General features: G+C 39.9%; 1 protein-coding gene across 2 annotated transcripts; it reads right to left on the reverse strand.

The window, feature by feature from the left end:
- LOC121401460 (protein KIBRA-like) lies at positions 1-15,884 on the reverse strand. 2 transcript variants are annotated; one of them, XR_005966263.1, is made up of 3 exons: positions 15,653-15,884; positions 2,907-3,028; positions 1-733 (listed from the first exon to the last, which is right to left on the reverse strand). XR_005966263.1 is itself a non-coding variant. In XM_041586163.1 (3 exons), exons 1-3 carry the CDS (start codon positions 7,443-7,445, stop codon positions 667-669), a joined length of 309 nt encoding a protein of 102 aa, XP_041442097.1. In that variant the 5' UTR covers positions 7,446-8,391; the 3' UTR covers positions 1-666. The 2 variants fall into 2 exon arrangements, 1 of the variants encoding a protein (XP_041442097.1); XM_041586163.1 differs by lacking the exon at positions 15,653-15,884 and adding an exon at positions 7,326-8,391.
- Positions 15,885-16,772: the final 888 nt, after the last annotated feature.

Genomic DNA, 16,772 nt, shown 5'->3' on the forward strand with positions numbered 1-16,772 from the left:
TTGAAAATAAGCTTTTATTACCAAAAATTGCATTTGACCGTAACTAGGCACCACTAAAATGTTCATCACATAATATTTTAGACCAATTTAAGGAACCGGTAACTGATTTTTTTTCTTCATTTGTCTTTCCATGGGGGCCACAATGTGGTAAGTGCATTTCAAAATATATTCCAAACTGTATTATATCATAAAATTGTCTATTTAGCATTTATGATATAGCACGAATTTGCTAAAACATCCGATACAAAATAGTTAATGTCCAAAAAGTTGCGTGAATTATTCCTTTTTTCTAGTAGCCCATTTTAATAGAATTTTATTGCATTACAAATCTCTGAAGCGGACTGTACAAAAGTTATACTTTGCACACACACAACATCTGAAATGGTTCATTTGAAAATACAGCTCTAAATATACAAGCTATACAGACGTGGAAAAGGAATGCTGGTTTTGTAATCACGACGATAAAAATAAAAATGTCCACTTGTGTTGTCGTACCTCAAGCCAGTGTTACTCTGCTGGTTATTGCAATGCAAAATAATAAGTGACATGAAACTCTGTAACTTCATTACACCACACAATTACATTTTCAGCTTCACCAGGCTGCATTTCCTTTGCCATGGTGCTCAGAACCGAAAAAAAAGAACATAAAATACTTTATGGTGATTATTAAACATCATCTGCTGTGAGTGTAGGTATGTTCGTTCTTGGCCGAGTGAAAAATGCCATCTTCTCTCTGAAACACAAAACAAATGCATGAATTGGAGCTGCACATATAACAGATTTTGCCATTGCAATTTCTCTGATTGGGAAAAGTGAAAACCTTGCCTCAGAGAGCACTTTGTTAGGGGCTGAAAAGAGCTGCCCCTGGAACTTGCTCTACCAGTCCAGATGTAAGAAGGTGAAATATAGACTTAATTCATGTAAATAGTTAAGAAGAAGGAAAGCTACTGAGGCAGATTATTGGCAATATATTAACCACAAAAGTGCAAGCTATACCACTATATTTTTTCTGTAGAATGCTTTATCTTTTATAAGTAAACAGTTCTAGAAGCTCTCGTTTTGTTTGTTTACGATAGCAGCTGCCATATTAGCTTGGTGTAACATAACTTCCTGCTTGAGTCTCATCCTGCCCACTCATAGCTCCGGGCTCAGATTACAGCAGGGAGGGAAGGAGGGAGGGGGAGAGGAGCAAACTAAGCATGCTCAAGTCCAAGCACAAGCCCTAGAGGTTTAAGCTGAAAGAAGGAAGTCTGATACAGAAGTCCATGTATACACAATAGAAGGAAAGAAATCCTTTTTTACTCAGAGGACTCAGAGCAGCATTACTTTGAGGGTTTACTGGTATATTTATATAGACCTTTCTAAAAAGCTTACTTTTTTTTAACCTTTCCTTCTCCTTTAAGGTAATATTTAGTTCAGTCAGCAGGTGGCACCAACCCTTAAGGTTGTAAGGCAGTGAGGAGCAACAGACTCCCTCTTTAGCCTATGAAGGTCAACAGGCAGGACGGACTTCAGAGCCAGACTAGGTAGGAGGATGTCGAAATTAGGAAAATTGGTGAGAGTCAGTCAGGAAAGTCAGGAAAGGGAAGCTGTGGCACTGACAAGTAGATCGTTTTTTGGGGTAGGACCCTGGTTAACTGTGCCAGTTAGGGACTGGAACATTGAGGTGTAGGCTTGTACATTCCAGCTTCTACTATGACATTCTTGTGAAAGCTGCTTTACTAAAGTCTGGTTAAACGCATCACTTTGTAAGATGGCTATTTTTCACAGGAAAAGCCTGTTAGCCACCTTTTTAGTCATGGGAGCCCATCAACCATGGATGTCCCCGTTAAACACAAGTTAATTAGTCCCACAACTGTTATGATCCAGGCTTTCAAAGTTGTAAACACGGGCTGAACTTTTTGTGTCAGTGGCACTGCATGTGCTCAGCGTGAGAGGCCAAGCCTTAGGGGTCCTCAAAAATCATCAAGCAGAAAGTAAGGTTTGTCTGTCATAGAAGTTGGTGCTCAGAGCTGATTAATGATTCCTACTGCAAATCATACTGGTTTCTGAGCTGCCATGTAATGCAAATCTGAATAAATGACTAATCATCCTAGTACTGCGACTTCTGTAGTCTGTATATAGAGTATCTTGTGAGACAGTCCTTAAACTCAGCCTAAAGAATATGAGGAGCTACTGGTTGGCATCTTCCGTGACCAGTGTCTCAGCAGACCCCTGGATTTTGCACTGTAGAGAAGGATTATACCACAGACTTTTCAAACAATAAAAACAAGTGTTTTATATATGGAGAGAGGGTTTTATTTGGAAGAAGTTAAAATGGGATTTCACCTTTAAATCATTTCTTAATACAGGTATGGGATCTGTTATCCGGAAACCCATTATCCAGAAAGTTCCGAATCACGGAATCACCATCTCCCATAGACTCCATTTTATCTAAATTTTTAAACATGATTAAATTTTTCTCTGTAATAATCCAAACTTGATCCAAACTAACATATAATGAATCCTTATTGGAAGCAAAACCAGCCTATTTGGATTTATTTAATGTTTACATAATTTTCTAGTAGACTTAAGGTATGAAGATTCAAATTACAGAAAGATCCATTCTCTGGAAAACCCCCGTTTCCCGAGCATTCTGAATAACAGGTCCCATACCTGTATGTTAAAGATTGGCCTAATCTTTTGATTTGTCTTTATTTTTTAAAATGTATTTTTATAGTCGCACATGGCATAGAGGTGTAAAGAACTATACAATAAGCAGGGCCAAACTTCAGTGAAAGCCTATTTTAATTCCTCTTACATCCCTTGTGTACATTCTGGGTTCTCCTGGCATAACACCCTGAGGCATATAGTAATACAGCACTTTACATAATACAAATCCCATAGGTGTATTTCATTAGACTCACCTGAATGACTGCACCTCCAAAGGCTCCTTGCTGCTCTGCCCTCGTAACCTGTGCACATCCTTTGCTGCTGCTCTCATCATCTTATCTGCTTGCATCTCGTATTTCTGCTCGATCTTCTGTACCTGGGTGGTTTAGTGGTTAAATAACCATTAGTGCAACGAGGAAACAGAAAGTGCCAATTCAAGCCGTTGTAGGATGAATTTCACTAAGATGAACCCATGTAAAAGTTGTTATTTTACTTTCCTTTATCAAGCACAGAGCTCTGTGTGCTAAAACTACAATCAGTTTATATTACAATAGCTCTATCTACTGATGAAACATATTACTACACCAGTTGAAGTCTCAATCCTAAAAATGTTGTATGTATTTTATGTTGTTCACCTTTGAATTAACTTTCCATATGATGTAGAGAGTTATATTCTGAGACAATATGCAGCTGGGGTTAATTATTTATTCTTTTAGGTTTTTGGGTTATTTAGCTTCTTATTTAGCAGCTCTTCAGTTTGCAATTTCATCAGTCTGGGCCCAGATAAATTTGCATTACAATGACAGTTTAATTAAAGGGGTTGTTCACCTTCAAATTAACTTTTTGCATGAGAGTGATATTCTGAGACAAAAACAGTAGCAGTTGGATTTCAATTTTTTAGTATTTGTGGTTTTGGGGTTATTTAGCTTCTAAAAAAGCAGCTCTACACTTGGCAATTTCATAAATCTGGTTGCTAGGGTCCACGTTACCCTATCTATGATGTAGAGAGTGATATTCTGAGACAATTTGCAGTTGGATTTCAGTTATTTATTATTTGTGGTTATTTAGAATCTAATTCAGCAGCTCTACGCTTGGCAATTTCATCAATCCGGTTGCTAGGGTCCAAATTCAAATTTGCAATATAACGAGAGTTTAATTAAAGGGGTTGTTTGCCTTTGAGTTAACGTTTAGTAGGATGTAGAGGGTGATATTCTGAGACAATTGGCTATTGGTTTTCATTTTTTATTATTTGTGTCTTTTGAGTTATTTCGCTTTTTATTCAGCACCTCTCCAGTTGGCAGTTTCATCAATCTGGTTGCTAGGGCCCAAGTTATCCTAGCAACCACACACCGATTTGATTAAGAGACTGGAACATGCAAAGGAGAGGGTCTGCATATTAAGATGTTTTATATAAAATGGCAATAGCCATACAGTTGTGGCCTTGCAGAGCATGTGTTTTTAGATGCAGTCAACTATAAAAAATAATGAAGGTGAATTGAAAAGTTGCTTAGAATTAGCCATTCTATAACATACTAGTCGTAGATAACTAGTTAACATAGTTCACTTTAAACCAGTGTTGTTTTCATTCTCCAGACAGACCACCATGTATTTAATATATACAGGTATGGGACATATATTTCACAGCAGAAGGTCAATGATATCCAGGCAAACTGAATGCTTTATTCACAGCAGAGTTTTGCAGAGCATAGTAACGTATTGGTAACAAGAAATGACACACTTTGTTCAAAAGAACAGTATGGTTTATCTCCTCAAGCTCCAAAGCAATTAGCGCAGGAGTATATTCCTTCACAGCAGTCTCTCACACACACCCACTTCCTGCTTTACCCCTGAGCAGAGAGCCCCCCTCCCCCTACGTAGTGACATCACTTCCCCAGGGTATGACTCACTCACAGCGTCTGTTATTCTGCTCATAAGCTGGGTCTCTGGGAGATATTTACCGTCCTGCTAGTGTTTTCCCAGCCACAACACCACTACATATGTAAATGTTTTATCAAAACAGCAGGCACAGGTATCTTGAGGCATCAGCTAGCCCACAAGATCCACAGACCTCTTTGTATAGGAAAGCATCGATATTTGCTCTCATTGGCATTCTCTGCATATACCAGTAAAGTGAGTTAGACAGGTGTCACTTAAAGGAGAAGCAAACCCAAAAGTTAAAAACTCCTACCCTACATAGACCCCCTCCCCCCCCAGCCTAAGTGTTACTACCCTAACTTTATACTTACCCCTCGGTGCAGATGCAGGCATCGGAGTTCACGAGCGCCATCTTTAGCCGATTTGGTAATCTTTGGAATGAGACGGGCGCTTCAGCAATTTTCATGAGTTTCGGCGCATGCGCAGTTGTCGCGAGACAGAAAATTGCAAATGTGCCACTTCGCTCATTCCGAAAATTACCGAAGAGAAGAAGATGGCTGCCGTGAACTCCACTGGAAAGAATCTGCACTGAGGGGTAAGTAAAGACTTAGGGGCATTTGCACAGGGTAACACTTAAGTTGGGGGCAGGAGGAGGGATCTATGTAGGGTAGGGGGGTAAGGGTTTTTTAACTTTTGGGTTTGCTTCTCCTTTAAAGGACCAGCAATGCCAATTTATTTTTTTTTAAAAATTCGTATGTATAGAATGAAAAAAAAAACCCACCAAGATATATATAACATTAAAATCGCAAAGTCTTTATTAAAAAACAACTTACCGAAACACCGCTGGCACGCCTCTTCAGAAAAGCCGCCAAGGCGACTATTAGGGTTGGCACCTATTGCTAAATTTTTTTACTGGCTGGTGGGGGGCGGGTACAAAAAGGGGTGGGTGTGATGTCAAAGGGGTTATGACGTAAAAGGAGGCGGGCCACGGCGCGGCGATTTCCAAACAGGACAAAAGCTAAGTTTACAGGGGATTGGGGCGGGCCGAGGGGTCTTTTTAAAGGAACAGTTCAGTGTAAAAATAAAAACTGGGTAAATAGATAGGCTGTGCAAAATAAAAAATGTTAGTTAGGCAAAAATGTATGTAGCTGGAGTGACTGAATGTCTTCCTGCTTTCCAACTCTCTTGGTTTCCACTGACTGGTTACCCTGTTTACCAGGCAGTAACTTGAAGGGGTCCACATGGGTCATATCTGTTGTTTTTGAATCTGAGCTGAATGCTGAGGATCAATTGCAAACTCACTAAACAGAAATGTACCATATGGCTCCCCTTCAAATCGCTGACTAGCTCAGAGTTATAGAGCTGAAAAGCAGGAAGTAGTGTTCTGGCTATTATGTTAGACATCCAGTCACTCCAGCCTTTATACATTACATTTTTGCCCAACTAACTATATTAGAAACATTTTTTTATCTATTTACACAGTTTTCATTTTCATGCTGAACTATTCCTTTAAGGGTTAAAAGAATTGCTGAATTCTCTCCCTGAATCAGTTGTACAGGCTGATACATTAGATAGCTTTAAGAATGGGTTGGATGGCTATTTAGCAAGTGAGGGAATTCAGGGTTATGGAAGATAGCTCATAGTACAAGTTGATCCATGGACTAGTCCGATTGCCATTTTGGAGTCAGGAAGGATTTTTTTCCCCCTCTGATGCAAATTGGAGAGGCTTCAAATGTTTTTTTTTTTTTTTGCCTTCCTCTGGCAAAGCTTTAATGCTTTATAAATAGTTTGAGTGGCTTTCAGGTCTGTGTAATAGAAGGATACCCGCAGGTGTAAAAGACAGCTGGTGAAGTATGTAAGAGCAGTCTATTGATCCTTATTGTACATCGCTGTAACTGCCTGCAGTCTGTAATGTAGCACCAGCTGGGCAGACGCATCCCTTATATACCAGTGCAACTGAGCACTAATAAACATGTTCATCTTCTTTATATGAATGTGACAGTCACAGGGGCAAGGATACAGTTGAAGGCATTGTTCAGCATAAAAATAAAAACTGGGTAAATAGATAAATTGTGCAAAATAAAAAATTTTGCAATATAGTTAGTCAAAAATGTAATGTATTAAGGCTGGAGTGATTGATGTGTAACATAATACAGAACACTACTTTGTGCTTTTCAGCTCTCTTGGTTTCCACTGATTGTTTACTAGGCAATAACCAATCAGTGTTTTACTCACGGAGCGTCAATGGCGGAGCTCACCCGGACCAACATGCCTTCCTGCTTGATCGCAGCTCTCGCGATAAGCCGGTCACTCCTCACCGGTTATTACATCCGAACCAAAAACCACAGATCGCTGTCAGGCGCACCCTTTTTATGTGCGAATAAAAGCCGAATTTTGATGATAATTGTGCCGGATTCCTGATGTTCTTGGTCAGCGCCTGATAGCGATCTGTGGTTTTTGGTTCGAATAACCCATCAGTGACTTGAGGTGGGGGGGGGCACATGGATCATAATTGTTGTTTTTGATTCTGAGCTGCATGCTGAGGATCAATTGCAAACTCACTGAACAGATATGTACCATGTGGCTCCCCTTAAAGTTGCTGACTAACTCGGAGTTAGAGAGCTGAAAAGCACAAAGTAATGTTCTGTTCGACATCCAGTCACTCCAGCCTTTATACGTGACATTTTTGGGTAATTAACTATATTAGAAACATTTTTTATTATGTAAATACTATCTATACTACTAGCTTTTATTTTTACACTGAACTGTTTCTTTAAAGAGCACCTTTTCCTCCTTACCTGTTTCTCCACTTGTCTAAGCAGAAGCTTGAATGTGTCATCATCCTTCACCCGCTGAGGTAGCTCATTCTCACCCAGGCGCTTGGTGAATCCCCGATGGAGACTGGCCTTGGAGTACATGTGGATAATGTGCTTAGCTTTATAAAAAGGGGACTGATCTGATTTCCCTATAGAAGTTACACTGAGCCCCACCCCGAGTGCATTATATAGGAAATTTTGCCTTCCTCTGGATCAGCTAAAATATTAGGCAGTTTCACTTTGACAGACTGTTAAACCTGATGAATGTGTCGTTTTAAACCTTGTCTTTTATGTATCTGTATATATATAAATATATATATATATGTGTGTATGTGCCATCTACCAACTATAACCAGTAGATCTTCAGTCTGTCTTGATCACTGTGTCCTGTATGCCTACAGCATCATCTGAAATAAAAGACACTGACAGTGCTCCTGCTCCACATGTTCAGCCAAAGAAAATTATAGTCAAAAGCCTTTTTTCATTCAAAATTTGCGCTCACGTATCCCTTAATAAATAAACAAGTATTTTCCCCCCCACTTATTTTGTGTGGGACTCATCTTCAATTCCTGCAACGTCTTTCATTCGTTATCTTACTGTGCAAATATTTACACAGGCCGCTGTGGCTGTTATTTCAGTTGCTATTTTAGTCTTACTTTCCTAATATTCTTCCGTAAGTTTTCTCCACTCTCTCCAGACAATTCCACATTTCTCACTGGAACTGTGTCTGATTTGTCACCAGTACTTCCCTTGCATACTCAAAGAATAAAGAAACTTATTTTAGAAGTAACTAATGGGGGTCTCATATTTGCTTTGTATGAGGAATGCTGACCACCAGGCTCTGAAGAATTCAATGTTTGGTCCGTTAGCTTATACATTTCTCAGCAGCAGTTTTCCGCCCCTACTGAGCATGCTCCTTGACTTGAAGCTTTTCTAGGAAATACTGTGTCAGACTGTAACAACTGCTTTGTTTCAGACTTAAAGGAGAACTAAACCCTAAAAAGAAATGTGGCTAAAAATACCATATTTTACATACTGAACCTAAAGTTTCAGCTTGTCAATAGCAGCAATGATCCATGATTTCAAACTTGTCACAGGGGTCACCCAGGGTTCTTCTATCGAGCACCATGGATCGATTTTCATCCTGCTTGTTTGGGTCTTCTAATGGCTGCACATGCACAGTAGAGCGAGAAGCCAAACTTTAACAAAAAAGCCAGCTATTTCGCTCTACTGCGCATGTGTCTGCCCTGGGAAATTTGAAAACCGAAGAAGCAGGAAGAGGATCTCTCCGTGGTGCTCGCTAGAAGAACCCTGACTCGGTGCTATTTTCTGCTGATAGGAGTACCGGCCTTGGGTGTCAGGTAAGTAAAAGTACCACAAAGACAAGGTAGTGGTGAACAAACACTATCACAGCTTTTTGTCGCGTCGGGTGCCAACCGTGACTCTGTCTGCCCTGTTCTAATCCATATTCAAGAAGGTATTTCAGCAGCACTCTGATTTAGTGAAAAAAGTGAAATTTTATCCGTGCCTCAACGTTAGGTAAGTAAAAGTAGTCACTTGGGGATGAGTAACTTTTGGCACCCCCAAGTGTAAAATGGTATTCCTTCTCCTTTAAGTTCCTTTTTAACTTTCAGCACAGCTGATTCATGTTGGCACTACTGCACTTTTGTAATCATCTTGGGGATGAACTCCATTATATCTTCCTCAGGATCAGCCAGCCATACGCGTACCATTTAGTTTTGTTGTAACGATGTGCTGAATCCACTACTTTGGAATTTGGCCCGAATGTTATGGAGTCTATAGGAGATGGTCATTCCCTAATTCTGAGCTTTCTGGATAATGGGTTTCCGGATAACAGATCCCATACCTGTACTTCCCGACGTTCCATTCTTCCTGAAGTGCTACCCCTGAACCTTGCTTTGATATTGGCATCTCTCTTCAGAATTCCTACTACAAAGCAATGTGGCCTGGAAACAGATTTTTAACATGATTTGATGCTTGCTTCTGGTGAATCCCAAAAATACGTTTTGTTTTAAAGAGATACATTAGCAGCGGGCTTGTGCATTAAAAAGGATTCGCGATGCTGCATCTGACTCAGGAATAGCAGTAAATCATACGACCGAAAGAAGCAAACAAGTGATTAGGAATGCTGCTTCTACGCAGAGCTGCTGCCAACCATTTTGTTTTCCTCTTTTCTCATGCGCCAGCGGTGTGCCAAGTCCTTTTATTTGTTGTGGGGTTTCTCAGCACTCTGGCTGTTTATGCACAATTCAAGTGTAGTAATAACAAACTTCTGTCAGAGTCGTGGCGCATTGTCAAGATGCAGCGCAGGTAAAATTCAAGAGGCCGCATATGTAAAACTTCACTGGAGCTGAGCTGAAATGATTTTAGTTTCATGTTGGCTAATCCTTGCACTGTAGTTTGTGATCACACACCAACCGTCTTTTATACAGTACAGGTATGGGATCCCTTATTCAGAACCCCATTATCCAGAAAGCTCCGAATTACGGAAAGGCCATCCCCCATAGACTCCGTTTTATTGAAATAATTCACATTTTTAAATCGGATTTCCTATTTCTCTGTAATAATAAAACAGTACCTTGTACTTAATTTAAACTAAGATATAATGAATCCTTATTGGAAGCAAAATCAACCTATTGGGGTTACTTAATATTTAAATGATTTTCTAGTACACTTAGGGGCAGATTTACTAAGCTCAAGTGAATTTTCGAAGTTAAAAAAGTTCGAATTTCGAAGTAAATACTTCGACCATCGAATAGGAGAATACGACTTCGAATTTACTTTGACTTCGATTCGAAGTAAAAATCGTTTGAATATTCGACCATTCGATAATCAAAGTACTGTCTCTTTAAAAAAAACTTTGAATTCATACTTCGCCAAATTAAAGCTACCGAAGTGCAATGTTAGCCTATTGGGACCTTCCACAGCACTTTTCTAAGATTTTTTTGATCGAATAGAAATCCTTCGATCGATCGCTAAAAATCGTTCAAATCGTTCGATTCAAACTATTTAATCGTTCGATCGAATGATTTCTATTCAATCGATCGAATACGCTAAAAATCCTTTGACTTCTATATTCAAAGTTGAAGGATTTCAATTCGAGGGTCGGATTTCTACGTTTTTGTTAACTTCGAAATTCGACCTTTAGTAAATCTGCCCCTTAAGGTATGAAGATGCAAATTATGGAATGGTTCGTTATCTGGAAAACCCCAGGTCTCGAGCATTCTGGATAATAGGTCCCATACCTGTACTGTGAAATAATGTGCTATGCACTAAATGAGGGTATCCTTATTAAAGGGACAGCTCACCTTTGAGTTAACTTTTAGCAAGTTATAGAATGTCCCAATCTTAACAACTCTGCGGGTGTTCCTAAAGGGGCTGTTCACCTTTAAATTAACATTTAGCATCAGGTAGAGCGGGATATTCTGGGACAATGTTATTTACAAATTTTATTCAGCAGTTCTCCACTTTGCAATTTCAGCAATCTGGTTGCTAGTGTCCAAATTACCCCAGCAACCATGCATTGATTTGAATGAGAGACTGGAATATGAAAAGGAGATGGCGTGAATAGAAAGAGGAGTAATAAAAAGTTACAATAACCATACATTTGCAGCCTTACAGAGCATTTGTTTTTTTAGATGGGGTCAGCGACCTACATTTGAAAGCTGGAAATAGTCAGAGTAAAAAGGCAAATAATGCAAAAACTTTAAAAAAGAAAAAATGAAGGCCATTTGAAAAGTTGCTTAGAATTAGCCATTCTATAATGGCTATAAATTAAAGGTGAACCACCCCTTCATTTTTTTTGTTCTTAAATGATTTGCCTCCCTCTACTGCCTCTTTACAGCTTTCAACTCGGGGTCACTGTCCCCAGCAGCCAAAAAACTATTGCACTGTGAGACTAGAATGATATAGTTGTTCATTTCCCAGTCTTTCATTCAAACCACTGGCTGTGTGCCGCTGTAAATTGGACCCCAGCAACCGATTAGCTGCTAAAATCCAAAAACGGAGCACCAGCACCAACTGGTGTAAAACATGTGTCAAATAAAAAGCATGTTCATAAAGCTTTGTTGTTTATACATCTCATGTAAAAGAGTATTTTACCCACTAAATTGAGATTTTTCTAATATTCCCTACCATTTTTGTCACATAAATATCTTGGAAGCTCAGAGACTATGGGAATACAGCTTTTTATATATATATATACACCTCAGATTTTTTTTATGGGCTTCCTTGACCATTTATTTAATTGGATGCATATTACACTGACTTGTGTTAGAAACATTGTGATTTCTGATTGATTTCATTCAATACTACCGATATATTTTTATGTGTATAAATATAGCAGAGTATGGCTGTTGCCTTTAAATTGCTGACTAATAAACACAAACAACCACATTTTTTATTTTATTTTTTGTAAAAAGCTAATGATCAATTGAACAGAACAGGCTGTTTTTTTAAAAAAAAAATCATTTAGGCTCCTTAATGCAGCCACATTTGTTTCTTCTTCTTGGTACAGGTATGGGACCTGTTATCCAGAATGCTTGGGATCTGGGATTTTCAGGATAACGGATCTTTCCGTAATTCGGATCTTCATACCTCAAGTCTACTAGAAAATCATGTAAACATGAAATAAACCCAATAGACTGATTTTGCTTCCAATAAGGATTAATTATATCTTAGTTGGGATCAAGTACAAGCTAATGTTTTATTATTACAGAGAAAAAGGAAATCATTTTTAAAAAAGTGGATTATTTGGATAAAATGGAGTCTCGGGAGACAGCCTTTCTGTAATTCGGAGCTTTCTGGATAACAGGTTTCCGGATAACAGATCCCATACCTGTACCGTGTACATGTTATGCTGCTTTGTTGTCTATCTTCCTTTAAAGGACGTCAAGCCAAAAAATAATTTTTTGGCTAATAAAATAAAACATAATTCGAAGCAACTTTGCAATATATATTCATTACAAATTTTGTGTGGATTTTAAGTTGTTTTTATTGCTTTTGAAAGCAGTGTTTGTCCCTTTCAATTCTCTGCCCTGGTGGCTCTGGCTTTTGAAACAATGTAACACAAGCCAATGGATTAATAGACCTGTCTTGCTGGATGAGGCTTTTATAACATTGTTTAAAAAGTAACAACTAGATGTTGAGCAAATGCTGCTTTCAATAGCAATTACATGTACAAATAAATTTTAAAACTAACCATTTTTTAATAAATTCATATTGCAAATTTGGTTATAATTGTGTTGTGTTTTATTAGGCTAAACATTTTTTTTTTGGTTGACACGTCCTTTAACTTTGCAGAACTGTTCTTATACTGAGGTATGACTTATATTACTGCTGATCGCTTCTAGCTCAACCAAAGCGTCACCTTGTGACCATTTTGGAGAATGCAAGGATGCCTAAAACTGCCTTTGAGCATTAATGTAGTTCATTCCATTCGGCATAATTGCCTTTAAGATAATCACAGCATCCTTCTTACGAAGTACTTGAACAAGGGATGTATTTGAAAGTGTATGCTATTTAAAGGAGAACTCAAACCCCCCACTAATAAAACCCCTACCCAGAATCCTACATAATCCCCCCCTCCGGCATAGGTGATAACACCTATAAGTGCCCCTTATTCTTTACTCGCTTATAGGTGTAGAGTAAGCGCAGCGGAGCTCGTGGGCGCCATCTTCCGGCTCTTGCAAGGGGGGGGAGCAGAGAGGGGGGACTATGTAGGGTTCGGGGTTAGGGGTTTTATTAGTGGGGGGTTGAGTTCTCCTTTAATGCACAATGCTCCTAACAGTGTGTCAAACAAAAATCTAGAAGCAGCCATATGTGCCAATGTTAAAAACTTCTCTTTGACAAGTCAGAAGTGTGGTGGGAAAATAATAAAGGTGCATTTTTACTAGGGATGCACCGAATCCAGGATTCGGTTCAGCCAGGATTTGGCCTTTTTCAGCAGGATTTGTCCGAATACTTCTGCCCGGCCCAACCGAATCCGACTCTGCATATGCAAATTAGGGGTGTGGAGGGAAGACTGAGCCATGGGGCACAACAAACTGCTATGAAATAAGTGGCAACAGTTCCTATTAGGGAGTGGCTTGGGAATCGTCATGGAGGGATTTGGACCAGATTTAGGAATGTTACCGTTTGTGGGTGAATATATTTACAAACAATGAATTTGAATGGTACAGCATAGGATTTAATCAGCAACAAAATAACAGGAATATTACATCTTATATAAACCTTGTATTTACATTCAAAACGTGAACATAAACATGAAATCAGTTAGCTCATGTACAAAAGAGGCTTCAACAGTTAAAATTTAGAATATTTCATTGCAAGTAAAACGAGGAATAAACTTACAATATGTTATCAGTGAAGAAATTAAACATAGAATCAAGGCAGACAAAATCATTTACAGATAAAACCATTAGTTAACCGATATCCCTTTTTTTAAATTATTAAAATGATGGATTAATGTTCCTATAGCAACATGAACATAGGGCACTTTTGCTTATGGGAATGTACCAGTGTCTTGTGTGACTATATGTAAATTATTGTAATATGATTTTATATATAAACAGGTATATGATCTGTTATCCAGAATGCTCAGGATCTGGGGCTTTCCAAATAATGGATCTTTCCGTAATTTGGATCTTCATGTCTTAAGTCTTCTAAAAAATCGTGTTAACATTAAATAAACCCAATAGGCTGGTTTTGCTTCCCATAAGGATTGATCATTTATATTTGGATAAATATATGAATTGTGAACGTTAAGGGGATCACAGCAGGGTTTGCACCATAAATGCAGGCCACTCCAAGTTGAAGGAAAAACAGTCCGTTTATTTTGAAATCAAACAGCTTTCAGCAGCAATCAGTGACAACAGAAAATACAACTTCAGTCACCAACAGAAAGTCCAATAATAATTTATTCAGCAGCTTTAGCAGTCACTACCCCAGAAGTCTAACCAGGCTTGGTCTCTGGGGAAAAAAACCCACCGGCAAAATCTCAACCAAATAGATTTGTTTTTGACTTATATGCTTTCTCTGTAATAAGACAATGTGGCTCATTTATAAACACAGTGCAGTAACAGGCACTGAAAGTCGGGCAGATCCCGATCGGGCAGCTTAATATATTCCATCGGATCGCTGCCGCATCTATGCATCTATGCGGTCTCGAGATCCGACCGTCCGTATTGGATCCATTATGATCTGATCGTTAGGCCCTAGGGCCCACGATCGGATCAGCCCAATATCGCCTACTTCAGTGTGGGCATATCGGGGAGATTCGCTGGTTTGACGACTACGTCTATGGCCACCTTTAAACACACAAACCAAGCTGGCTTTATCTGTATGTATGTGTATATATATATATATATATGTATATATATGTATATATATACATTTATTTTGCCCACAATGTGCCTGGCTGTGAACGGGACACCTGAGGGTGCAACTCACAAATCAGGAGCACCTACAGGCAGATGGAACTTCAGGAGCCCCGCGTGTTTTCTTCCTTGTGCCAGATGCATCTTTGAAGGTAGTACAAGAGCAAGTGTCCAGTGCACACCTGTCCATCACTACTAGTAGATGTGAGTACCAAGTGCAAACAATGGTGTAAATGTCACGACTGTAATTAAGCAGTATACAGTATTTGACATTGCAACAGACACACATTTTAAAAGACAACAATTGCCCCTATGTCAGTATATAGGCATGGGGCAGATAGTCGCAGCTGCACAACGGCAGCCAGCAGAGGAACATTTGCAGATTCGGAGCAGTTTGTTTAACCAGGGGACTAAAATCTAATCCCAAATCAAACAAGTGGCTTCTCTGTACATTATTTAGCTGGTATGAAGGTGGCTGCAATGCCTATAGAGGGGGCACACAAGCTGATACATCTGGTGCAAAGTAGACGAATCTGTAAAGGCAACCTGCAGCCCCATCAGGTCACTGTAACCTACAAACACCAACAACTCACAGTGGGCGGCAAGACAATTGTAGTTCAGCAACATACATACTGCAGAATGTCTTACTGACCCCTGATCAGCCCAATGTGTGTTTGAGAGGGTGAAATAATATTTAAAGACCCCCCAATCAGCCAGGACCCCCTATACTAACACCTGGGCACCAGAGCAGCCGCAGGGTCTGCGCCCCTTCCTTCTCATTCCTCTGTCACATGTCCCCAGCAGTCTGATATATATAAGGTGATGTACCAGTCACAAACAGCACTCGCCTGGCTGGCTCCCGGCCCGCGGGCCACCACGTGCAATATGATCTCAATGAGAAAAGAAACTCACGTGTCACTAGCATTTTGCTCAATCGTCCCCAGTAAAACCAAAAAGAGCTTTCAAACTAGATCCTCACTGGTATCCATAGTCCTCCCGATGCTCCACTCGGCTCCCGTTCCCTCGCTTCATTCGTATGGGGCTTCAGGAAAAGTGCAACGTCCCGGACACAATTGTCTCCCCCCAGCACAGCAGGCACAGTAAGGAAACCCTATCCCGATCAGTAGGGTAAAACAGACATGGGCGGACTCAAGTTCAGCACTGAGGGGTGGGTGTGGGACGTTGCAGGGGCTCCGGTCCAGCCCATAGAGCTGCACTGATGTAACCGGGAAACAAACAGAAGGGAGATTTCCTTCCCAATTTAAGGGGTTATCACGTCCCATTTGATTAGCCCTATCTGCCCATTTTCCCGTCATTCAGAGCCATGTTGCCTGCACAGATGGAGCCTCATTGTTTGCCTCACACAATACCACAACAGAGCTCATTTAAATCATTTTATGGCTTCCCTACAGATGCAGCCTCCCCTCTAACCATGGACTGGCACCAGATCTAATTTTCAAAACCCAGTCACCTACAAAACCAGCCCAAAAGAGGCACTTCAAAAGCAGCCCAAAATAAAACAACATGTGCAGTGAAAAAAATGCTAAAAAATAAATAAATATATGTGAAAATACGCCTTTTTCAATCATTTGAAAGATTCGCCCCCTTCACAGGGACGTAACTACAGAGGAGGCTCGGGAGGTGTAGGGAACCCATGAGGCCCGAATACAGTTACAGTTTCAATAAATATTGGTAAAACCGTTCAGCCTCTAGACATTTTGGTGGCCAGCAGATTTTTGCCCCAAAATTGTCTGAAATTCAGCAAAGTCACCGGAAAATGCGAGAATACAGATCCCAAAATCTGGTAACTCCCAACTTCTACACCAGTCAGTCCCATTGCATGCTGGTTATTGTAGTCTTACGTTAAACTTGGCAGTCGGCAAATTGTTAAACAAAAACTACATTGCCCAACATGCATCGGGAGACGCAGGCTTGGCACTAGTGATGCGCTGGTCGGGTTTTCCCCGACCCTAACCCGCCCTCCACTCGCGGTATAAGTAATTGTATAAGGGAAGGAAGAAAATAACTTCAA

This window comes from Xenopus laevis, chromosome 3L (assembly GCF_017654675.1).
Source record: "Xenopus laevis strain J_2021 chromosome 3L, Xenopus_laevis_v10.1, whole genome shotgun sequence".
In the NCBI taxonomy this organism is placed as follows: Eukaryota; Metazoa; Chordata; class Amphibia; order Anura; family Pipidae; genus Xenopus; species Xenopus laevis.